We start from the raw sequence: 27,180 nt of genomic DNA on the forward strand, positions 1-27,180 counted from the left end.
ACATGCATGCCAAATATCATGTTGCTATCTTGAATATTGAAATACTGCAAAAGTGTACATTAAATGAGCGATTTTGACCCATATATTTGACCTTTGATCTTGAAGGATGACCTTGACCTTTCACCACTCAAAATGTTCAGCTCCATGAGATACATATGCATGCCAAATATCAAGTTCCTATCTTCAATATTGCAAAAGTTATTGCAAATGTTAAAGTTGGTGCAAACCAACCAACCAACCAACCAACAGACAGGGCAAAAACAATATGTCCCCCACTACTATAGTGGGGGACATAAAAATCTTCATAGGTTACCATTACTGCAAACAATAACAAACCAATGAGTTGTATTTTTTTCTCTTTAATGCAAGACACAATTACGCTTTGACAGCAAACTTCCTCATAGGGTACAGACGTTCTTTTCTCTGCTGTTTAGCAGTCTTAAGTGACAACTGGAACGGGTTGAGGGCACGCCTCAAAGCGCGCGTCTTCTTGGGGCGGAGGTCCTTGGGCTTGTGGCGCTTGTCCCTGTAGTATTTACGGAGGTTCTCCTTCTGGGTCTGGTGGATCACTGTCAGGACTCGGGCGATAGACTTGCGCAGCACTCGGCTGAAATAAACACGAACATGGCTTGTCTGGTGTAGGAAAAGCATTGAAGCAACACAGAATAATATAGTTGTTTTTATTGCCTTTGAACATTATGATCAGTGAGTAGTATATGGACCATATTTTATTTGCTTCGCCTTGCCATAAATTAATTTCAATAGAGGATTTCAGAGACTGTTCTTGAGAACATATCAAAAACAGACATGCATTTAATATTTGCTATGGCATTTGAACATGAAAACAATATTGCTGTAAAGGTAAAGAATTCAAGATACGGCAAAAGGATGCCTTTATATGGTTTGTAGTGTTTAAATTATTGTTGACTACTAGTCTTGTTTGTCTACCTTAAAAATCATCTCTGTTTGCCACATCAGTCCTATCGATCCAAAATGAAACAAATCTTCATGAAATTTCAGATAAAGTTTGCATCATTTGTGGCAAAACAGAAACATAGAATTGTGAATATTTAATTAAACTAAATTTCACTACATACACCATGAAATCTTTGGTATATATAATTGTATATGGTCAGTTAATCCTAATTATTTATTATGATTATAAGAAATATTAAGTTACATTTCTTAAAACCTTAGCACCAACATTTTTTGTAAAGGTTAATTATTACCATACCACATCTTAAAGCTAATTAATGTCATAACAAGAGATGTGTTTGTCAGAAACACAACGCACCCTATTGCGCCGCTTTAAAATAAAATTGCAATATATCATTTGGCAGGTTTAGAAATTATCTCCCTTTTGAAGCTTATAACTTCCCTTGGATTGTATTTTTTTACTTTTGACCTTGAGTGACCTTGACTTTTTAGAAATTATCTCCCTTTTAAAGCTTGTTACTTCCCTTGGATTGTATTTTTTTACTTTTGACCTTGAGGGATGACCTTTACCTTTCACCACTTGAAATGTGCAGCTCCATAAGATACGCATGCATGCCAAATATCAAGTTGCTATCTTCAATATTGCGAAAGTTATGGCAAATGTGAAGTTTTCAGACGGACTGATGGACAGAAAGACAGTTCAAATGCTAAATGCCACCCTACTTGGGGGGCATAAAAATTCCTACTGATTCAATAATAATGACCAGAGATGAACCATCTGTCCTTTTAAGTCATATACACCCCATTCTATATGCTATCCACCCTCCCTCCAAAAAAGTTCAAAATACAACATTTTGGGACTATATACTTCCTACAAGTTAGCCCAAAATTTGTATTTACATAAAGACTTTGCAGGTCAAATATACACCCCTCTTATCAGAGGTTACTAATGGCATGATGCTTTCAGGTTTTGATCACTTAATGTCTTTACTTCCCTCAAGTGTAACATGTGTCATTACCAGTCTGCAAAACTAACTTTTTTGTCTTCATAGCCAGACACATTCAAATGTTTTATTTAATTTATAAAAACCCTCGCACTATTATTTCATTTATCGGCGTAGAATGAAAGTTCAGTTTACCAAAAGTAATACCACATTTTAAATACGCAAGCCAGACTTTACACTCTCTATAACATCTAAGGGAGATCACTAATGATAGAAAACTTAAGGAAGTAACCAAGCGGTGTCACTAAGAATTTACACCTGAAATGTGTAAATTGATTATTTGTTGGTTTATTTTCTCTGTTTTTTTTTCATCGCAATTCAGGCGATCGATATTCAATTTTTCTATCCACAGAGCCGAGATTTCATCGCATTGGCAATCAGGCGATGGATTAATTTTACAGACTGTCATTACAAATGAACATGTAGTTAAATGGCTCTATTGGTTTTTGTTTCCTTATCATATCAAGGGATGGAATTTTACACTTGCAAAAGTAAACAAGAGCACCGCATAACGGGTGCCAACGCTCGGCTGCGGGTGCAGTTTTGAACAAGAGCACAGCATAACGGGTGCCACACTAGGCTGCGAAAACTTGTCAGATTTTTTAAAATATTTTTTTTTAAGAGGTCACAGTGACCTTGACCTTGGACTTAGTGACCCAAAAATGGGTGTGACTTGTACAACTCAATAAGGTGCATCTACATATAAAGTTTCAAAGTTGTAGGTGGAAGCACTTTGATTGTAGAGCAAAATGTCAAGGTTTTAGCACGACGCCGGCGGACGACACGAAAACGAGCTGGCTATGACAATACCTCAGGTTTTCTCCTAAAACAGCCGAGCTTATAAATTGAATATTGTCAGATTTTTTTTTCTATGACAGTGACCTTGACCTTTGACCTAATGACCCAAAAATGGGTGTGGCGTGAAGAACTCATCAAGGTGCATCTACATATGAAGTTTCAAAGTTGTATGTGGAAGCACTTTGATTTTAGAGACAAATGTCAAGGTTTTAGCACGATGCGGACGGCAGACGCTGGACCACGAGCTGACTTTGACAAAACCTCGGGTTTTCTTCGAAAACAGCAGAGCTAAAAATCAGTTTTTCAAGAATTATATGTTGCAGTTTTTAAAACATGGACAAAACAAGAAACCGTCGGAGATGGGTGATGCTCCCCAAAGTTTTTTTTTGTCACAATATTGCACTACATATTGATGTTAATGGAAAATTTCAAAGGGCCATAACTCTGTGAAAAATCATTTGACCAGAACCCGCTGATAATATGCACATCTCCTCTTGGTAGTGAAGCTTCCCATAAAGTTTCATTGAATTCTGGTCATTAGTTGCTGAGAAATAGCTCGGACAAAAATTGTGCACAGACGGACACATGAACAGACAAACGAAGCGGCGACTATATGCTCCCCCAAAAATAATTTTGGGGGAGCATAAAAACTGAAAATCACATTTCTACTTGGTAATCCGTCTTTCAAATTCAATTGTAACATTTTATTTAAACAAGAAACCGTCGGAGACGGGTGATGCTCCCCAAAGTTTTTTTGGTCACAATATTGCACTACATATTCAGATAAAAGGAAACGTCTTGAGGGGCATAACTTTGGACAAAATATTACGATGGATGGTGTAGCAACTTAAAAATTTCAAAGAGCCATAACTCTTTAAATAAATCATCTAACCAGAACCCACAAATAACATGCGCATCTCTTCAAGGTAGTTAAGCTTCCCATTAAGCTCCCAGTGTTTTTTTTTCAGTTTTGGGGGAAAGGGGTCGTGTCCCCTGGGGAGGGGGGGGGGGGGGGGGATTTGCGCGTTAAAAGGGGAAATTTCAATGCTTAGCAAGTAACAGTACAAAATCAAGTTTTAACACTATAATTCACCATACATAGAGAGAAAAACATTATTCCAACTCTTTCATTAACATGTTATGTTCATGTTCAAAGATCAACATTTCTTGGCTTTTCTGCTGTTGTGCAACATGGTGGAATACCTATGGTTTACGGTAGATGTTGTAAAGCGAAAGTCATGATAGTGAACTACTTACGGCTTGCGGTAAAGGAGTAAAGGCTAAAAGAAAGTAAACACGAAGATGCGGCTTCAGCAAAATTATAGTAAATAAATTCGTAACGAACGACATATTTAAATGTGGTATTGGTTAGAATTGAATTACACTTCAAAGAGGGAAATTAAAAAAATATTTGGGGTGAAAATATATACTCTAGAGATGGGGGAATGGGGCTGAATAACGACGAATATTTCATTGAAAGAAAAACACTGGCTTCATTGAATTCCAGTCAGTAGTTGGGGGGGACAAGAATTGCACTATATGTACAGTTTATAGAAAATTTAAAAGGGCAATAACTCTGTGAAAAATCATCCGACCAGAACCGGCTGATAATATGCACATCTCTTGGTAGTGAAGCTTCCTATTAAGTTTAATTGAATTCCGGTCATTAATTGCTGAGAAATAGCCCGGACAAAAATTGTGCACGGAGGGACGCACATACAGACGAAGTGGCGACTATATGCTCCCCCCCCCCCCCCCTCAAAATTTGTGGAGAGCATAAAAAATTCTAGTGTCTATTTAAAAGAGAGTTAATGACAGTTGTGATGAGGTCTTATAATGGTTTGCATTTATATATATATATAAAGTTATTTTAAAATCGATCACTATATCGCAAAGTTGTGGGAGACACAGGAATTTTCAAACCATTAATTTTATAGTCAAATGTGACCTTTGACTAAACGTATTATTGACCTTTTAGTTCCAAAAAGGCTATTACACACTTCAAAGTGTCTGATGCTATATGACATATTGATATTGTACTAGTATAAAATTAAAGCTAATTAAGCTAAAGACCTGAAAACATCTAAAAGCCATATCTTGGTAATATCAAGGGTTATATCTCCAAAATGCCTACCGGTAATTAAAGGAGCTTTATATGGTTATTCAACTTAGATTCCATTTTTGCTAATAAAAACATTTTAGAGAGTGAAAACCAAAAAGTGATGGCCCACTGACTGACGCAACAGTGAATTAACAAAATGCCTCACTTTGGGAAAATAAGAGATCATTAATTATAATGATGAAGTGGTTGCCAGGGTGATCATGTGTTGTTCCCTTATTCAAAACTACCCGGGTTTGTTTGCCACATCAGTCCTATCGATCCAAAATGTAATGAATCTTCATGAACTGTCAGAGACATTTTACATCATTTGTGGCAAAGGAAGCATTTACGGTATTATAATATTGTGACTACTGTGAATTTGAACACCACTACATAGTCTTCATCTAACCACTAAGCCTCACGGCCTAGGGCTAGGGAAAAGAAATTGGGTCTCTTTGAAATTTAGGTATGTACATGAAGTTTCACCCATTACAATTGCATTGAGAGTTGGTTTCCTTGATGATAACAATTATTTTGAACACTTGACAAAGCAGTGTTTAATGTTCAAATTTAGGCATGGCATAGGTACTGACACGCATTGCCAAATGCAACAAGAGACCGTTGGAGACGGGTGATGCTCCCCAAAGGTTCTTTTTGTCACAATATTGCACTAGATATTCAGATAAAAGAAAACGACGGGCATAACTTTGGACAAAATAATACGATGGATGGTTTAGCCACTTAAAAATTTCAAAGGGCCATAACTCTCTAAATAAATAATCTAACCAGAACCCACAAATAACATGCACATCTCCTCAAGGTAGTTATTAAGCTTCCCATAAAGCTTCATTGAATTCCAGTCAGTAGTTGGGGGGACAAGAATTACACTATACATGTATGTACAGTTTATAGAAAATTTCAAAGGGCCATAACTCTGTGAAAAATCATACGACCAGAACCGGCTGATAATATGCACATCTCTTGGTAGTGAAGCTTCCCATTAAGTTTAATTGAATTCCGGTCATTAATTGCTGAGAAATAGCCCGGACAAAAATTGTGCACGGACAGACACACGCACGGACAGACAAAGCGGCGACTATATGCTCACCCAATTTTTTTGGGGGGAGCATAAAAAATCTGGGAGGTAAAAATTCCATCAAAATAATTTATGAAAAAATATGAATACAAGAGAACCGCCTTGCGGGTGCAGACCGCTCATCTATTTTTCTTTTTAAAAGTGTAGGGACCTATCTCAATTTCAATCACAAAGGAGGGGGGGGTGGAGTGGAGAGGGGTGTATAGTGTGGGTGTGTGGTCATTTATTACATTTTCTTCCAAAAATGCAAAAAAAAAAAATATTTTTTTTTTAGGGGGGGGGGGGGGGGGGGGGGGGTGATTCTTGGGTGGGATGGTTGGACGGTATTTTAAAAAATAAAATAATAAAAATAAATATTTGTGTTTTTTTTAACAGGGTTTGAAAAAAAAAAACAAGACGTGTTTGTCAGAAACACAATGCCCCCTATTGCGCCGCTTTGAAAAAAAAAAATGCTTTTTTTCCACCTTTGACCTTGACCTTGAACTTCCACCACTCAAAATGTGCAGCTTCATGATAACGCCACTTTGAATTATTATTTTTTTACCTTGAAGGATGACCTTGACCTTGAAGAATGACCTTGACCTTCCACCACTCAAAATGTGCAGCTTCATGAGAACACCGCTTTGAAATTTTTTAATTTTTATTTTACCTTTGACCTTTAAGGATGACCTTGACCTTGAACTTCCACCACTCAAAATGTGCAGCTTCATGAGAACACCGCTTTGAATTATTTAATATTTTTTTTACCTTGAAGGATGACCTTGACCTTGCACTTCCACCACTCAAAATGTGCAGCTTCAGGAGATACACATGCATGCCAAATATCAAGTTGCTATCTTCAATATTAAAAAAGTTATGGCCAATGTTAAAGTTTTCGGACAGACAGACGCCATATATTTGACATTTGACCTTTCACCACTCAAAATGTTCAGCTCCATGAGAAACACATGCATGCCAAATATCAAGTTGCTATCTTCAAAAGTGAAAAAGTTATGGCCAATGTTAAAGTTTGTTTCGGACGGACGGACGGACTGACTGACATACTGACGGACAGTTCAACTGCTATATGCTAACCTACCGGGGCATAAAAATTATTTTTGGGGGTGGGGGATGGGTGGGGGGTAAGTGTGAGGGGCGGGGGATTCGGGGGGGGGGGGGGGGGGGTGGGGGGGGGGGTTTTAAGAGTTGTTTTGTCAAAGTATCAATCAAATCTAATCATAAATAAAGAAGTAATGGCAATTTTAGCAAAATTTAATAATTTGACCTTGAGAGTCAAGGTCATTCAAAGGTCTAGGTAAAATTCAACTTGCCAGGTACAGTACCCTCATGATAGCATGAAAGTATTTGAAGTTTAAAAGCAATAGCCTTGATACTATAGAAGTAAAGTGGATCTAAACACAAAATGTAACCATATATTCAAAGTTACTTAGTAAAAAAAGGGCCATAATTCTGTAAATATGACAACCAGAGTTATGCAACTTGTCCTTTACTGTCCCCTTATGATAGCATGCGAGTGTTCCAAGTATGAAAGCAATATCTATGATACTTTTGGGGTAAAGTGGACCAAAACACAAAATTTAACCAAATTTGTAAGTATAAAGGGCCCATAATTCCGTCAAAATGCCAGTCAGTTACATAACTTTGCCTGCACAGTCCCCTTACGATAGTTAGTAAGTGTTGCAAGTATGAAAGCAATAGCTTTGATACTTTAGGAAAAAAGTGGATCTAAACACAAAACTTAACCAAATTTTCAAGTTTCTAAGTATAAAAAGGGAACATAATTCTGTCAAAATGCCAGTCAGAGTTACATTACTTTGCCTGCACAGTCCCCTTATGATAGTAAGTGTTGCAAGTATGAAAGCAATAGCTTTGATACTTAAGGAATACAAGAGGGCCAAGATGGCCCTAGTTCGCTCACCTGAGAGGAGTCGGTTCATTCAATCTTTACCAAATGTCAAACTTAACCTAGATATTGTCCAGACAAATATCCTGGTCAAATTTCATCATTATTTCATCTGTGATTCATGATAAATGTACCTATGAAGTTTCATGATCCTAGGCGTAAGCATTCTTGAGTTATCATCCGGAAACCATTTTTCTAAGTTGAGTCACCGTGACCTTGACAGCCATTGTGTGAAAACGTTTTTTGGCACTGTGACCTTGACCTTTGACCTAGTGACCTGATAATCAATTGCAGACCTGTTTACCCTACCGATTGCTTCTCAGTAGTATGGAGGGCATCTCTCAGTAGTTTGGGGTTGTTGTCAGTAGTTTTAAACTTTTCAATCATTTTGAGCATTAAAACACCATGACTGGGTCACATATCAGTTTAACGGTACATAAAGCATTAGATGAATTTACTTGCTAATAATAAAATCTGTAAAGTAATTTTTTTTTGCTTTTATTTCAGGCTGTCAAGTAACCTTTTTTCAAAAAGTAGGAAAATATAGGAACTACTTTTGCAAGAAAAGTAGGAAAAAAGTAGGAAAAAGTAGGAACTTTTCCCTCAAAAGTAGGAATACATAATACTAATTTTTTAGACACAGGTCCAGGAAACATAGCTTGAAACAGAGCAGGAGTGCCATCACATGTTCTGTATGGATACCCACTTGAAGCTACCTTAAGGCCCCAAAAGATTTCAGCCTTTTGTACCTGTTCCTTATGTGATGAATGTACTTGCATACAGATAGATTTATCCCCACCACCCTGAGAGCTGCTTGGCTTTGGGGCACTTCCAAACAAACGCTTTTGTGAATTATCATGCATGTATTTCATGTTTTCCTTGTGTTTTTATCCATCTGCATGACTTATCAATTAATTAGCACCAGAATAACTAAAAGATGGACTTCATTCAGACAGTACAATATCTTGCAAACTCATTGCCAGTATCTTTCTTGCACCACGATCCAAGTGTTTTTTCACTGTTGTCCCACTTCTCCATCCATGAAGGGTTAAACTTTGTTTTCCCACTAGGCATTTTAGCACTTAGTGTATCTATGATAATTAAGTTTCAAGCAAAGCTACCCTGTTAAAGAAGTATACATGTAATTAGATGCTGTTCATTTTGGTGTATCATCAAGTAAGTGGTTAGAGGTCTTCTGTGTATCGAAATGGTAATATATTGTGCATGTTATATCCTTAAGCATGCCAAATATCAAGTTGCTATCTTCAATATTGCAAAAGTTATGGCCCATATTAAAGTTTTCGGACGGACACACAGACAGACAAACAGAAGGACTGACAGTACAACTGCCATATGCCACCCTAACGGGAGCATAAAAATGTATCAGGGCGTTTAGGCTCTGTGCATTTATCTTTAATTACTTAGCATGATGTACCTATGATATCAATAGAACATCATATCCGTTGTCATGTACACATGTAATACAGAATTTATTACATTATATTTGTAAATGATGAAAACTCTGCAAAGCATCAGTTTTATCTTTTTCCAATAACTTGTGTAATAAATTCCATATTACATAACCACTCATACAATACATGTATCTCTATATCTCTACATTCCAAACAGCAATATCATGTAAACATGCATAAGGTTTGGTCAAATTGTTGTCAATGGAAACAAAATAAAACTGGAATAAACAATGCTCTTGCATCACTGGGAACTGTGTAAGGTAGTGAAGTCTGCAGTGTACAAATGCTAAGGAAGTAAGCAAGGCACTATTGTTACTTCAAAAAAACTTGTCAATAATTTTAAAAGTTACATAAGAAATAAATATTTATGCTCCTGAAGAGGTGCTAGCAGACAGTCAGCATGGGTTGTCAGGTCTCATCTAGATGAATGCACATTAACAGGGATACAGTCATGCCATAGAATCATTTATCCTGCAAGTTTACTAAATAAACTCTTAAAAAAAAAAAAATTCTCCATTGAAAATGAAAAAGTAGGAATAGTAGGAAGATTTGGTAAAAAAATAGGAAAAAGTAGGATCCTGATGAAAAAGTAGGAAATAGTAGGAAAAAGTAGGAAAAAGTATGACCGCTTGACAGCCTGTTAAATATTTGTTACAGCCTGTGCCATTTGGATTGGGAAAATTAGCGCGATAAACCATGAAATTGGAAAAAATAGCGCGATAAACCATGAAATTGGGAGACATTAAGCATTATACATATGATTATAAGTAACAGATTTAAAATTGCTTTTAAGTGCATGTTTGACAGCATTTTATATTGTAAAGTGCTGCTTCAATGTCTTCTTACAATGAAGACAATATTTAGTTAATATCCATCCACATGCATATTAACCTTGCAATAATCTATAGATTCTTAAATACACCATTTGATCATTAGCTCTTTAAGAGTAGCTATTAATTTATTTCAGTATTTAAAAAAATTAAATATCATAAGGGGAAAACATAAACAAATATTGACAAACATCCTTTAGTGTTCTTGTTGTGTTAATGATGTATTAAATGGAGTTAAAATAATATATTTTATTTGTTTACCTTTCAATATCTTGCACTTGACAACCTCAGTTCAATGCTATTTCATTAAACTGTACAGCGTAACAAACATAATAAAGCAGAATATGCATATAAATCTGATTATACACAGATCCACTAACATATAAATCAAATCATGTTTGTCTCTTTCCATTTTCGAACGATACTCATCTTATTATAATATATGCTTTAACTTCGTGAGTAGACTAAACTCCAATTTTCCAACACTCGTTTCTGTGACGCACATTCACTGTGCAGATTTCCGATAAATATTTGTTTTTGTTTTTTTAAATCTCAAACGTAGTATGTTGCGTTAATTGACACACGCATTACATTATTCCATAATGACCATATGATATCCAATGTTAATTTGAATGGTATTTATTATTTTTGCCGTTAATCGCAATTTCTCGTCTGCTTGCCGCCATCTTGGACGTGTGTAAAAACAGGCGTGCTCATTCCCGATACATCGACTATCGTCGGTATTCTCCGCAATAGAGAGAATTGTATACTGGATAGCAACGTAAAATCGTATATATTCGGCTAAATTTGCGAACCAATACGCAAGTCAGTTGTCGTTTAGTGACGACTCAACAAGCTCGATCAGCACTTGTTCCCCGGGAGGCTTGAATTTCAACGTTTTTTACTACGCAAGCGCCAAAATGATTATGATTGATAAATTAACCGTTAAGACCGAAAATAAGCGAAAGTAAGATTAAAAACTGAAATTTGACCATTTTGATCGATGGATCCGTAGTTTTTCAGTACAAATCCGTTGTGCGTAGTTCAGCCAAATAATCCGTAGTAACTACGGCGAATCTGTAGAAGTAAACAGGTCTGCAATTGGGGTCATCTGCGAGTCATGATCAATATACCTATGAAGTTTCATGAACCTAGGCATAAGCGTTCTTGAGTTATCCAGAAACCATTTTACTATTTCAGGTCACTGTGACCTTGACCTTTGACCTACTAGTGACCTGAAAATAAATAGGGGTCATCTGTGAGTCATGATCGTTGTTTCATGATCCTAGGCATAACAGTGCGACGTTGATTTTTTTTTAATTTTACGTGTCAATTCACTTTTTTTTAATATTGTTTGTTTTAAAACTTTCCCGCACAGATAGTAAAATCCCGACTCAAACGATTCCCCAATACATCCGTTTAAACCCGACTCTATTACTGTATACTTACTTCTTTTCAAGTTTCTATTAATTACCCGATAATCCCGTTTTTGTAAATTACTTTCTGGTAAATATTTACGATAAAAGCTCTCGAATTATTTCTTGAACACAAACCTTGTAATTTTTCTATAGTATCAAATAAATTTTAAGTGACTATTTATAGATTTGATGAAATATTGCCTCTGAACATGCGTCAATCCACTGACGTGTTGTGTGCTTGTTAAATGCTAAATACATGCACAATACACATGGCGCGGCGTTGTACATGCTGCATAATTTTCGCGCTCTTTTTAATTGAGAAAAAGATTCGACACAAAGTACATTTGCACTGCTAATTTAAAGCAAGAATATTTTAACGTTGCTGTAACATTTACATTCGGAAGTGCGTTTCGGATTAAAAACGCGTTAACATCTACTTACGGGAATGGGTTTCGGATTACAAATTTAATTATTCCCATTTGAGATTTCAACAAATATTAACAGTTGGGTTATGAAATCAACGATAGTTTGTTTAAACACTTTACGAGTCGAATAAATGTTTTGACGGAATTATGCATGAAATTCACGTTGTCCACGAGGATTACGGCCGGTTGCCATCATCAGTCTTCTAAGTATCTATTATCGGACGAAACATTTACAAGTGTGCGTAATTAATTCAACGAAAATGTGTTAAAGTGCATTGCATGTCGAATAAATGGCAGAAAAAACGAGGTGAATCAGTTCTATAAATGGACATGATGAAATATACATGTACTAGAATAAAATTGTTATTGCATAGTTGTAACCGGGAGTTATTTGCACAACTTACTCGCTATAAGTAATTAATTGTTTAATACTTGCAATTAATTTCTTGTACTAATCATGAGTCATAGGTAACACTTGTTTACAGTAAAAAGGTGTGATGATGATGACCGAAACCGTCTTTAATGGACTGTACTGTACTAGTAACCGGTTTTATATTACGTAAATGGTTTAACTTCTTGCAAATCAAGCTGCGATAAACTCTTACTTCGTGCCCGACGTCAATCAAAAATAATGGTCGATAGTTAACTGCGCCCTAATAAGCATTCGTGTAACCGTTTGGACGATGAACATCACAGTTTGACGACTGGAAAGTTACCTGATACGTCCTTGTCAGCACTTAAATGACTGTGTAATGTGGCTATAACAATCGATACGAGCGTCTTATCAGTGGATTATCCATTACCACATGTGGTGTTTATGGCAATTACTTGTGAAAGTAGGAACCGAGTTCTCTTTTTAACAGGGAATATTGATACACTGATAGAGAAACCTTGATTTTGTTTGACAATCTCCACTTTCTTTTACTGAAAAATACACTGATCGGAAAATTTCAAGCGCCCCGGGGACTCTGATTTCGAAATACAAGCGCCCCGGCGAGGGATCGTTAAATGCCCTGTGGAAAGCCCTGCATAAGCGTTCTTGAGTTATCATCCAGAAACCATTTTACTATTTCAAGTCACCGTGACCTTTGAATTAGTGACCTGAAAATCAATAGGGGTCATCTTCGAGTCATGATCAATGTACCTATGAAATTCATGATCCTAGGCATAAGCGTTCTTGAGTTATCATCTGGAAACCATTTTACTATTTTGGGTCACCGTGACCTTGACCTTTGAAAAATTGACCTGAAAATCAATAGGGGTCATCTGCGAGTCATGATCAATGTACCTATGAAGTTTCATGATCCTAGGCCTAAGCGTTCTTGAGTTATCATCCGGAAACCATTTTACTATTTCGGGTCATCGTGACCTTGACCTTTAACCTAGTGACCTGAAAATCAATAGGGGTCATCTTCAAGTTATGTTCAATGTACCTATGAAGTTTCATGATCGTAGGCCTAAGCATTCTTGAGTTATCATCCGGAAACCATACTGCTTTGGGTCACCGTGACCTTGACCTTTGACCTAGTTAACTGAAAATCAATAGGGGTCATCTGCAAGTCATGATCAATGTATCTATGAAGTTTCATGATCCTAGGCATAAGCGTTCTTGAGTTATAATCCGGAAACCATTTTACTATTTCCGGTCATCGTGACCTTGACCCGTGACTTAGTGACCTGAAAATCAATAGGGGTCATCTGTGAGTCATGATCAATGTACCTATGAAGTTTCATGATCCTTGGCCCTCCCAGCAGCCATGTTATGCAACTGACCGGAACCCTTTTTGAACTCGACTCTCGTATCAAGGAAACAAATGTTCTGAGCAAATTTCATGAAAATTGGGCCAAAAATGTGACTTCTACTGTGTTCACATGTTTTCACTATATACATATAGAGAAAAATGCCCCGCCCACTGGCGGCCATGTTTTTTCACCGATCCCGACCATTTTCAAACTTGTCCGAGATATCAATAAAACCAATGTTTTGAACAACTTTCATGATGATTGGGCAAAAATTGTGACTTCTAGAGTGTTTACAAGGTTTCTCTATAGCCAAATAGGGAAAACTGCCACAATATACATATAGAGAAAAATGCCCCGCCCACTGGCGACCATGTTTTTTCACTGATCTCGAACTCGTCTGAAACATCAATTGAACCAATGTTTTGACCAACTTTCATGATGATTGGGCAAAAATTGTGACTTCTAGAGTGTTTACAAGGTTTCTGTATAGCCAAATAAGGAAAACTGCCCCGCCCACTGGCCGCCATGTTTTTCAACGGATCGGAACCACTTTTAAACTCAACCAAGATATCATTAAGACAAACATTTTGACAAAGTTACATGAAGATTGGGCATGAAATGTGACTTCTACAGTGGTTACAAGGTTTTTCTTTTTTTTGACCTAATGACCTAGTTTTTGACCCGGCACAACCCAGTTTCGAACTCGGCCGAGATTTCATTGGGAAAAAGCTTCTGACCAAGTTTCATGAAGATGGGACAAGAAATGTTGCCTCTAGAGTGTTTACTAGCAAATGTTAATGGACGGACGGACATACGACGGACAAAGACCGCTCATAAAAGCTCACCTGAGCAAACAGGTGAGCTAAAAATGGACCTAAACACAAAACTTAACCAAATTTTCAATTTTCTAAGTATAAAAAGGGCACATAATTCTGTCAAAATGCATGCCAGAGTTATCTAACTTTGCCTGCCCAGTCCCCTCATGATATTAAGTAAGTGTACCATGTTTGAATGCCATAGCATTGATACTTTCTGAGAAAAGTGGACCTAAACGCAAAACTTACCCAAAATTTTCAATTTTCTAAGTATAACAAGGGCACATAATTCTGTCAAAATGCACGCCAGAGTTATCTAACTTTGCCTGCCCAGTCCCCTTTATGATAGTTAGTAAGTGTACCAAGTTTGAATGCAATAGCATTGATACTTTCTGAGAAAAGTGGACCTAAACGCAAAACTTAACCGGACGCCGAAGCCAACGCCAAGGTGATGACAATAGCTCATTTTTTTTTTCAAAAAAATAGATGAGCTAACAAGATGTGTTTGTGAAACACAATGTCCCCCTATATGATGTTTGACCTTGAAGGATGACCTTGACCTTGTGAAGGATGACCTTGACCTTTCACCACTCAAAATGTGCAGCTCCATGAGATACACATGCATGCCAAATATCAAGTTGCTATCTTCAATATTGCAAATGTATTCATAAAATAAGCGATTTGGGCCACATATATTTGACCTCTGACCTTGAAGGATGACCTTGACCTTAGCCTTTCACCACTCAAAATGTGCAGCTCCATGAGATGCACATGCATGCCAAATATCAAGTTGCTATCTTCAATATTGCAAAAGTATTTATAAAATAAGCGATTTGGGCCACATATATTTAACCTCTGACCTTGAAGGATAACCTTGACCTTTCACCACTCCAAATGTGCAGCTCCATGAGATACACATGCATGCCAAATATCAAGTTGCTATCTTCAATATAGCAAAAGTTATTGCAAAATGTTAAAGTTGGCGCAAACAGACAGACAGACCAACGGACCAACAGACAGACAGGGCAAAAACAATATGTCCTCCACTATTATAGTGGGGGACATAAAAATAAGTTGAAACTTAGTAAAAACAAGGGCTGTTTGTAAAACATGCATGCCCCCCATATTGGCTGTCAGCTGTAGTGGCAGTCATTGTGTGAATACGTTTTTTGGCACTGTGACCTTGACCTTTGACCTAGTGACCTGAAAATCAATAGGGGTCATCTGAGAGTCATGATCAATTTACCTATGAAGATTCATGATCCTAGGAGTAAGCATTCTTGATTTATCATCCGGAAACCATTTTTCTAAGTTGAGTCACCGTGACCTTGACCTTTGACCTAGTGACCTGAAAATCAATAGGGGTCATCTGCGAGTCATGATCAATTTTCCTATGAAGTTTCATGATCCTAGGCATAAGCGTTCTTGAGTTATCATCAAGAAACCATTTTACTATTTCGGGTCACCGTGACCTTGACCTTTGACCTGAAAATCAATAGAGGTCATCTGCAAGTCATGATCACAGGTGGAAGTAATGTACCCAGGATAGTATTTTTCATATATATATTTTTAGGAGCCCAATATATTCAAATAAATATATAAAATCATGTTTAATGAGAAAAAAATTGACAAAGAGCCATGAAAAAAAAATCCCCATCCTCTGATATTGGAATCATAACAAGGTCATTAACTAGAATTTATCATAGACCTGTCTTCGCGGGCCGCAAAAATGTCAAAAGTAGCTTTAATCAAAAGCATCCATTGATCCTCCTATGGGCTATTGGACAACCTTTCAAAAAAAGTTCACTTTAAAAAAATCTGTCCAGCCGTTAACTCACAGTCGGTCGAAAACCGAGCAATATTTCGAGTCCGTTTGTCAACCCGAATAAATCTTCTACAGACTTTCAAACAAATATTTTTGAGTTTTTGCCCCTTAATCGATAGCTCGCGTCCTATTCCTTTGAAACAACGAAGCGTGTCAAATAATGCATGCATATGCAACCACTTACCCATAAAAACTAATTCCAAAAGTTTATATTTTCTTTGCAACAACTGTTTTAAGTCTAAATTTGATTTACTTGAAAACGAAAGTAGCCATCGCTCTTGAACCCGGCTTAGCAGTGAATTACACTGACAGAGCCAGGCACATAAATATCCAATCAACAACAACAACGATGTTTTAATAAATGTAAATAAATAAAAAATACTTATCATTCTGATTGTATTGGAATAAGTTTTGAGGGGTAAGTGGTTGCATATGCATGCATTATTTGACACTCCTCGTTGTTTTAAAGGAATAGGACGCAAGCTATCGATTAAGGGGCCAAAAACTCAAAAATATTGTTTGAAAGTCTGTAGAAGATTTATTCGGGTTGACAAACGGACTCGAAATATTGCTCAGTTTTCGACCGACTGTGAGTTAACGGCTGGACAGATTTTTTTAAAGTGACCTTTTTCTGAAAGGTTGTCCAATAGCCCATAGGAGGATCAATGGATGCTTTTGATTAAAGCTACTTTTGACATTTTTGCGGCCCGCGAAGACAGGTCTATGATAAATTCTAGTTAATGACCTTGTTATGATTTCAATATCAGAGGGTGGGGATTTTTTTTCATGGCTCTTTGTCTAAATTTTTTTCTCATTAAACATGATTTTATATATTTATTTGAATATATTGGGCTCCTAAAAATATATATATGAAAAATACTATCCTGGGTCCGTTACTTCCACCTGTGGTCATGATCAATGTCCCTATGAAGTTTCATGATCCTAGGCATAAGCGTTCTTGAGTTATCATCCAGAAACCATTTTACTATTTCGCGTCACTGTGACCTTGACCTTTGGCCTAGTGACCTGAAAATCAATAGGGGTCATCTGCAAGTCATGATCAATGTTTCTATGAAGTTTCATGATCCTAGGCATAAGCTTACTTGAGTTATCATCCGGATACCATTTTACTATTTTGGGTCACTGTGACCTTGACCTTTGACCTATTGACCCCAAAATCAATAGGGGTCATCTGCGAGTCATAATCAATGTACCTATGAAGTTTCATGATCCTAGGCCTAAGCGTTCTTGAGTTATCATCCGGAAACCATCTGGTGGACAGACATACAGAGGGACCGACATGAGCAAAACAATATACCCCCTCTTCTTCGAAGGGGGGCATAATATCGAAATCATTTTGAGTAATTTTTCTCAATCAATAAGACACCTGGCCCTATGCCCTAATATGGTTGAAAAAAACAAACACTAGAAATGCTAGATGGTTCTAACACTTTATAAACATTAAATTTTTTCTGTAATATTTACAACGCCTAAAATTTCTGGAAACATTCTTATAATGATATTTCATTTTCTTGAACTTACATTTTTGATAGCTTGGAAGCAGCTCCACCAGTGACCTTGGCAACTCGGGCAGTACCCAATTCCTAACAAAAGTAACACAGCAATTAGTAAAATTTTTAATAATGAATGAGAAAATTGGACCTAAACACAAAACTTAACCAGACACCAATGCTCAGGTGAGGACAATAGCTCATAATTAAAAAAATAAAATAGATGAGCTAAAAATGTGAAAAAAACAACAACACTGAGAACTAAGTTTACATGTAGTTTAAACTTATTTATTTCAGCTGGATTGCATAGAAAGTTTTAGGCTTATTTGAAACGCTCTCGAGTTCGTTTCCTGGGCCTAGAACCAGTACTTGGTGTCTATCAGGAAATCTAAAGAACGCTCCCTCAGTAGGGATCGAACCAGTGACATCCCGGTAACTAGGCGGACACCACATCCATTGCTCCATGGCACTGAGAACTATTAAAGATTAAATAATCTCTAAATTCCAAGACCTCTTGTTAGCATAAAAATCAATGTTTTTGAAAATTCTTTGTAAGCATAACTGCTAAAGCATTCACAATCTTAAAACTTTTACGTTTATATCAAACACTTGAACCAATTTCACCTGTTTTTTTTTTCTAGAAAAAGGGGAAGACGCTGGACGCTGGGTGAAAGGAGAAAAATAGTGCGCGAAAGAGACATATTTGGGGAAAAAATAAAAACTATTTATTTCAATGTCTATCACTCATCTATATAGGCATGTCTATAACTCATCTACAGAGGAATGCCTCTGTTCTTTTGGCAATTTAACAACACTGCGTTGGCTTCGAAAGTTGGATTTTTTTTCTACGTAAGCCAAGTGTCTATCACTATTATTGTGAGTTTCAAGTCTCCTAGAGGGATTGTCCCCTAATACAGCACCAGTTGTGACATAAGAAATGTTTGGGTCACTACTGGATCCAAACAGCTCACAATATTTACACACAAACTCATGTTAAGTTTAACTGATATAGCCATGGGTATCGGGATTTGTATACTAGGGCTTTCCTTTGACCCGAGCTCCCGGGTTTTGACGCTTGAAAATTACAGAATACCCTAGTTTGACTCGTGAGAAAATTACGTCATTCGTCACATTTGACCCGGGGGAATGTACCTACTTGCGTTAAAGAGATAAAAAGTTGTTAAGAGTAATCGATAATTGGCTTGGGGCGGAGAATCTTTTGGTAGACGCTAACCGTTATCGCCTGTTTCCAATCATTGAAGCACAAGTCCGCCCAGTAGGCGGAGTTTTGCCCATTGAGAAATCTAGTTATGGCCAATTAAAACACTGCTGGTTCGATGACGCGTGTACCAACGTTCCATTATTTATCTGAGCGTTTGTTATAAGCTGTTTGCAGAAACGACATGTATTAAACCCATTTAAACAGAGTGGACTCACCCGGGTCAGTTTTAATAATATCCAATATGTAATTATAATATCCATATCCAAAATATTTTGAGAAATACTTCCACAATATGTCAGAATGTGTTTCCAATGCTGAATACAGTGTACCCAACCCTGTTTTTTTCCATGTTTGCTCCGTTCAAAGACGCGCGAAAGTTATGCTGGCATATGTACTTTCTACAACGTCAATTTACAGGCTTTGCATCAGAGTTGCTAAAAATATTATTATTATTATACCGGATTTATATAGCGCCCTTTTCATGCAAGAGTGCACGTTCAAAGGCGCTTAAAATAACCATAGAACTGGTGTAACTGACAGTGTGGCAAAGTGACAAATTTGGATGCTGCATGTGCTAATTGATTACAACATAGGTGTAATAATTGACCATTTGAGACGGCAGAGAAAATCGGCGTGTTTGTGGCACGTCTCGGTAAAGATGGCACATGACAGGGGTTTTTTTTAGAGAAAGGGGAAGACGCTGGACGCTGGGTGAAAGGGGAAAAACAAAGAGTGCGAAAGAGAGATATTAGGGGAAAAAATAAAAACTGTTCATTTCAATGTCTATAACTCATCAAAAGAGACTTGTCTCTGTCCTTTTTGTTCTTAAACACATTTAACAGGTATTAAAGTCAAAGTCCTTAATAAAGTTGCAGGTGTATATCTAATAATGGGAAATGTTTTCAACTATATTTTTGTACTGGGGCCGGGGAACGATGTCAATTTTGTGATTTCAATTTCATGATGAATGGGTTGACGATCTTGAGTTGCTACAGTATTGGAAGGGAAAGGAGCGGCAGCTGCCGATTGTCTACTTTCACTTTCACAATGTTCGATGTTGATTACCTCGGAATCCTGCTGGGTTATAACGGTTTTCGATGATTCTTTCTTAAAAAATGCCTCGATGCGTTCAGTATCTTCCGAGTTCGAATGTTTTATTTTGTTTGTGTAAGAACGCTAATTGTGAGACATTTTTTTCTGTTTTCACGTTTATACCTCGGCTTGCACATAGCCCGGATGAAAATTCGACTGGTTTCCGGTAATTAATTGACGAAACCCCAATCTCGCGCAAGACCGGTATCCAGTAAAATAGTCACATGATTATTACGATTAGTTGCCTAGTTTACATGACGTTATTTAAGAGCTATATTTAGAATAACTGGGATTCCCAGATGTTGTGTTCGTCTGGAGAGAGAGCGCGCGAATTCGTTGTACATGGTGCAAATTAAATAATTGTCGAATGCCCCAAGGAAAAATAAACATTTCTTTGAGAGAAAATATTATATTTTGGTGAAAAATGATATTTTTGGTGGGGAAATTGTATTTTAAGGGGAAAAATTCTGGAAGGGGAAGACGCCGAATATCGGCGTCACTTTCTTAGTAAAAAAAACCCCTGCATGAAATAATTAAATCCGGATTTGAGCAGTCCAGGGTCGATTTTGAGATAAATGTAAATCCGATTAGTCAGTTTAAGGAGGTATTTTGATGGAAACGGCTGGCACTGACACAAGCAGTAACTGACGAAACATCTTCGCGGCACTGACACGAGCAGTAACTGACGAAACATCTTCGCTCCTTTCCGAAAACCGTACCATTCTACGAACGTTGCTAATGTCCGCCAACTATAAATTATCTATTAGCAAAGTAAAGCACTGCAATATCATGCTTAAAAAATATGTCAACTGAATTATATATTAATGGCATCAGGGATCATATTTTCCAGCATCATCAGTCGGTCCGGATTTAAACGGTGAAAAAGTGTCCGAAAATTTTTGTCCGAAATTATGACAAATTACGTTAAAATATATACCATTGATTTTGCCATTCATGAAGAGGGTATAATAATGTACAAGTTAAATTGCCTTAAGCATTTTTTTAAACGGAACATACGAGGTTTTCTCAATTGGTTTTATCATTAGCTATTTCATTGTTGTTTCGGTAACTGTTTTATCTGACTTTTCATCGTTGTCAATATTATTAATCTGTGTAAGTCTATACCGATGTTTTAAATCATTGTCGACTCGATAATAGCTTACACACATGCATTGAATCTAACAAATGTCTGTGCGTAGGTTGGCTACTGGCAATAATAAAACCAAATAGTTGAAAAACAATTCGTGTACGTTATAGTTTTGTGTTAAATAAACCACGGCCGATAGTTAAGATGCGTAGGGATTAAATCACGAGTGCGAAGCACGAGTGATTCAAAAACACGCATCTTAACTTCCGGTCGTGGGTAATTCAACAACAAACAATAAAGTACACGAATTATTTCGATTCTAACACGATTTTTACTAAAGATTTATACAATGTATATTATTTTTCTTGTGTACTATTTTATGTGAAGTTCCGCCCATAAAAATAACTTTCGGCTGTTCTGTCAATCAAAACCGCAACTTTCATTCATTTATTGCCGGATTATTACGCTGGTGGAAAATGTATCGGCATGTTTTGTTTAGTCACAGCGCGTGCTTTCAGTGTATAAGGTCCGCCGACAATTAATGCAGAATATCCGATTTTCTTCTTTGTTTATATGAAAGTTTACTGACTGTATCATGCATGAAATGCACAATTTCCACGAGGATAACATCGAGGTTTTAATCTCCGAAGTAACTGTCAACGATTTTATCGTGGACGAGCACACATTACGGACCGATAAGTGTGCTAGGTATAAGCCAGTGAAATTATCGATTGATATTGACACTGGGTTATTCAAGCTTGACTAATACACAACCGCGCGAATCTTCGTTGATTGGTGTCATACGCTGGTACTAGTCGGCTGACGTGCAATAGACTGGTCCTGACCGGTTTAGAGACTGCAGTGTATGGTTTATCACATCTTATCGAGATAAGAATGTAATAAGGGTATGCTAGCATGTTCACTGCGTAATCGATTTCATGACATGGGAATTTTAGCAAACAGAATCGGACCGACTCTTTGGGATTTTCAATTGGTCTTTCATGACCCCAATCGGTCTAGGACCGACAAAACCGAACAAAATATGATCCCTGAATTGCATATTTGCTAGGTTACTTATTACTGGCGTTCATTTTCTGCAGACAAACAAAACACATTTTATTTCATTCGCAAACGACTTAAATCTACCTGTTTTCGGACAGTCGTTTTAGGATATGGTATTTTGTCGATTTTAATTTATTCTAACGATCTTTATAACATTTATTATAGAATGACGCATACACATGCGGTGTTACGGATGGTCTGATTGATAAAATTTCGCAATGTACTCACCATAAATTGCACATAGAAAGAAAATAAAGAATAACAAAAAGCAAGGGCTCAAGGGGCTCTGTTCTCTATTCCATTTATCCTACGGTCTCTGAATCTCTGCTTAATTTTCCGTATTTCGAATTTGGGACAATTGACACCCCTGATATATATTATGTCACTACAAGTGCGAGTGTTTTTATCGTATTGATTTCACTATGCTCACAATGTATGTTTGCATTATCTCTTTTATTGACTGGAATATAAGAAATAAATGTTTAGATATTTGTAAATTTGTTACTTTTTATATATTATATCTCAGTAATTTGCCTTAAGTACAAAATATCATTGACTCTCCTGCGTTATTATTATGACTCATACAAATTTGATTTTGACTCTTGAAAATTTGGTCCCAAGAGTCATTGACTCTTAAGATTTGAGGTCTAAGGAAAGCCCTGGTATACTATACTTGAGAATTGAAACGACCATCACGTTTTAGTTGCGTTTCGTCTGGCTTGGAAAATAAAGTTGCAGGGGTAGATTTAATTATGGGAAATGTTTTCAGCTGTATTTCTGTACTGGGGCCGGGGGAAGATGTCAATTTTGTGATTTCAGTTTCCTGATGAATGGGTAGACGATCTGCCACAGAATGGAATCATGGTGCGGCAGCTGCCTATTGTCTACTTTAACTTTCAAAATGTTCAATGTCAATTACCTTCGAATCCTGCTGGGTTTCAATAGTTTTCCATGATTTATTCTTACAAAAATGTGTCTATGCGTTTAGTATTTTCGAGGCGGAATGTTGTTTTTTTCGTGTATGAACGCCAACTGTGAGACATTTTTTAATCTTTTCACGTTTACATCTTTGCTTTCACATAACCCTGATGAAAATTCAACTGGTTTCCGGTACTTTATTGACGAAATACCCTACACGTGCAAGACCGGAATCCAGTGAAATAGTCACGTGATTATTATGGTTAGTTGCCCAGATAAAATTTCCATGACGTAATTTAATTGCTATATTTAGAATCACGGGGGTTCCCAGTTTTGTGTGTTCGTCGGCAGAGAGAGAGAGAGCGAGATCTGTGTACATGGTACAAATTGGATAAGTGTCGACCGACTCAAAGGAAAAAAACATTTCTTTGAGGGGAAAATATTATGTTTTGGGGAAAAATGATATTCTTGGAGGGAAAATTGTATTCTTTGGGGAAAAAATTCTGATAGGGCAGGGCAGGGCCCTCACACTACTTCCGCATGGAAGATGGAAGGGGTCCGCAGCCCTTAGGAGGGGGAATTTTCGCGGCGTTTCCCTTTTTGGGGGATTTTTTTTACTTACTCTCTCATTATTACATTTGTACATGTTTGCACTATATTCAGGGTTGTCATTATGATTGTAAACAAAGGATTTTTTTGGAATAGTAACCGATTCGGCCGGGGTCAAGGTCCAGGGCAAGGCCCTGGTTGGGGGGTCAGGGGGCAAAGCCCCCGACCGCAAACGAATTCTAGACATTTTAGGGACAAAAAACTGTTATTCTCAGAGCATAAAAAGTTAAAATGAGGTATAGAAAGAATAGACAATTTTAAGATTTTTCACATTTTTACTATACTGTACAATGTAAAAACATGTTATATTGATAGATCATTGCATGTTCCATATCCATTACCCGATAATCCAGTATTATTAAGATTTCTTTTTTTCAAAACCAAATAATGGCCAATATTGACGATGAATGTCGTCCGCCATTTAACGCAAGTGCATATACAAATTGAATTGTGGGATTGGGGAATTCCCATTGAACATGCGTGAACACGCGATTTGAGAGCACTGAGAACCGTTTATATTTAGTAGTAACAAGGAATCAACGACTCGATCTAAACTTTTACGTGTACCTCCTTTCAAAAAAGTTTGAAAAAGTAAAAGTGAATTTCTGAGATTTAAAACGCGTCTTTCTTTAGATTTTACCGAGTACTTTTCATTCCGGATCGTGATATAATTTGTCAGGTCATTCATGCATGTAGACCTATAATAATTATGTATGCATAGTTTGGCAATCTCAAAACACGTTATTTACCTACTTATTACATTATGCGTTATGGCAATTTGTATATCAAAATGCATTATTTAATTGAAGTATTTTCAAATGCGTATACTTAAATGTGTTATCCGAAGTCATTTTCAGATTTCATTATTCACGGAAAATGAAGAAAATTCTAGCAACAGAGACACATTTCTCGTGTTTTTCAGGTACAGATGAAAATCCTGCCAGGCTTCCTGAAAAGGCCGGACCTCCGGTCTTGTCCGGCAAAATTGTTTATGGTCCGGCGAAGTTTCTAATATTGCCGGTCCTTATGACAGGCCAAACAAAATATGACTTAATACCGAAAAGTCTAATACTTGCCAAAAGAACGATTACATCCGATTGGAATCACTCTTTTCGTGAGTTTTGAGCCTTTTTGTCATTAAGAACACTAACGCATTACTTGTTCCTAAGAGTACTCTGCCTTTCTTGTTGTTTTTCGAAAACGTCAATTTCATTGTTCCGACATATTACCATCTATCCAAACACAAAGGTTGTAACAAAAGACTACACATGAAAAAAATGCTTATACAAATGATCGAAATTGTCAAATTTGAAGTTGTCATCATCATATATAAGAAATGTTTTGCTTTATGTATCGTCAGAACGCATGCAATAACACGGAAATGTGCTTTTATCAGTGTAATATCGCATTATCTTTTTATTTTTGATAATATAAAACAGATAGTTTTGTAAAAGATATTGTACGGAGAATATATAAGAGTATATTTTGTACAAGTTGACTTCATAATTACATATTATATTGAATGAATCACATATTTTAAAATTACAGTGATTTACATTTGCGTAAGAGCACATAATGATTTGATGTTATATGTTCCAAAATCAATTATTTATAGTCATCCAATACTTATACACAGGCTGCACATTGCAATAAATATGAGTTAAACTTTACCAAATTCTTCAGTAATAAACTCACGCTGTTCGGTCAGGTGAATTTTTGTCCGGACAGGCTTACTTTTCCATCAGCCTGTCCTGTTGACAGGCACTGTTTGGGACTTTTCAGGAAGCCTGCATGCTAAAATTAGACTTCATGTATAACGTCACGTCATTCTTCCTCGGGGAAAGCGTGGACTTTTATATCTAGATGCTGAATAACAACTTCGTAGGGCAGAGGTCGCTAATATCTTTTATTTTGGTAGAAAATCGAAGAGCATTTTTTAATATGTGGAAACCTTTTCTCTCACTAAAAAACTAGTTAATTACGCTCTACAGTGCTACATTCGTTGAGCTACGATAAGTAATAATCTGTGAAATGTACAGCTATTTGATACAGTTTCACGTGGGGTCGGCGTGTATTCGGGCGTGTATTCGGCTGCCTGAGTGCTGATTGGTTTACGTGCTTACCAAGAAGAATTTGATTGACAGCTGGAAAAATCAATATTGGCCACTCGCTGAGAAATTCATTGAAAACAGTAGCTCTTAGGCGGAGTTAATGGACCGACTGAATGACCGGGCTTCGCTCTACTATACTACGGTTATTCCTCGTCAATTATTGTCGGTTTGCGTGATCAAAACTTCCGATCGCATTTTTTAAGATTCGGGCAAAACAACCGATTTTCTGGCGATTTTAACCGATGAATTCGATTGGCAATCGGTTAATAATGACAACCCTGTATATTCATTGCATTTTTCATAATTTAGTATGTTTGAAAGATTAAATTGAAATAGAATTGAGATATAATAATCATGAGACACATCTTTCTATTAAAAAAAAATAAAAATTTTTTTTTTTTTTTTTGGGGGGGGGGAATTTTTCCCCCCAAAAGGGGAAAAAAATATACTTTTCAGGTGGGGGACTGCCACCGAAATTCGGCGGCAGATTTGATAGATTGAGGGCCCTGTAGGGGAAGACGCCGAATATTGGCGTCACTTTCTTAGTAAGAAAAACCCCTGTTCACTAAATCATGAGTTAATATTAATGCATTACAAAACATTAAACCCTGACAACGAATCCAAACACATTTGATTCGACAACAAACTTACAGTCTTCAGATCGAAGAGCTGCTTCTGCAAGTCTTCCTTTTTCTTGCCTCGAAGTTCCTTCGCCTTTACTTTAGTTGTGGCCTAAAACAATGGATTTGTAATGTTCTGACAGCAGTTCTAATGAGCACACACAAATCTGAACTTGTAAGTAAGAATATGGTGGGAACATTACAAGCCATGGGTTAATACAACAGTGTTTACTCTCATTTTAGATATACCAACCCCATGTTATGAATAGTAATATGAATACAGTTTGTAAAATTGCATAAAAACACAGTTAAATAAAACAACATTCACTTTAAGAACTGCATATACTATACGTTTACAATATTACACATTATAAAACAACCCAAATAAATGGATGTTGTTGGATATTATTGTGGACTATTATTTTTTACCATGTTTAATGGCGGATGTGACAGTCAGAAAGGGAGATAAATAGGGTTTAAATTCGCATTTAAAGCTGTCAATTTATATCGACGAAATTTCGAAATACGATTGTTTTTTAAGCAATTAAAAAAAATATTGCGTGCTTAATGTTAAAATAATAT

At 36.8% G+C, this 27,180-nt stretch overlaps 1 protein-coding gene across 1 annotated transcript; it reads right to left on the reverse strand.

The window, feature by feature from the left end:
* Nucleotides 1-343: 343 nt before the first annotated feature.
* Nucleotides 344-27,103, reverse strand: LOC127879341 (60S ribosomal protein L35-like). The gene is made up of 4 exons (XM_052426124.1): nt 27,028-27,103; nt 26,630-26,710; nt 17,909-17,970; nt 344-607 (listed from the first exon to the last, which is right to left on the reverse strand). Exons 1-4 carry the CDS (start codon nt 27,028-27,030, stop codon nt 376-378), a joined length of 378 nt encoding a protein of 125 aa, XP_052282084.1. The 5' UTR covers nt 27,031-27,103; the 3' UTR covers nt 344-375.
* Between the last annotated feature and the right edge of the window lie 77 nt (nt 27,104-27,180).

The sequence above is a fragment of the Dreissena polymorpha genome, chromosome 4 (assembly GCF_020536995.1).
Source record: "Dreissena polymorpha isolate Duluth1 chromosome 4, UMN_Dpol_1.0, whole genome shotgun sequence".
In the NCBI taxonomy this organism is placed as follows: Eukaryota; Metazoa; Mollusca; class Bivalvia; order Myida; family Dreissenidae; genus Dreissena; species Dreissena polymorpha.

Bases quoted from the DNA above. Each gene is read 5' to 3' on its own strand.
- LOC127879341 (XM_052426124.1), bottom strand. The intron at 17,971-26,629 runs GTAAGTTTGTTG...TACTTTTGTTAG, and splicing joins AGCTCTTCGATCTGAAGACT to GAATTGGGTACTGCCCGAGT. The intron at 608-17,908 runs GTAAGTTCAAGA...TGTTTATTTCAG, and splicing joins GCTTCCAAGCTATCAAAAAT to CCGAGTGCTGCGCAAGTCTA.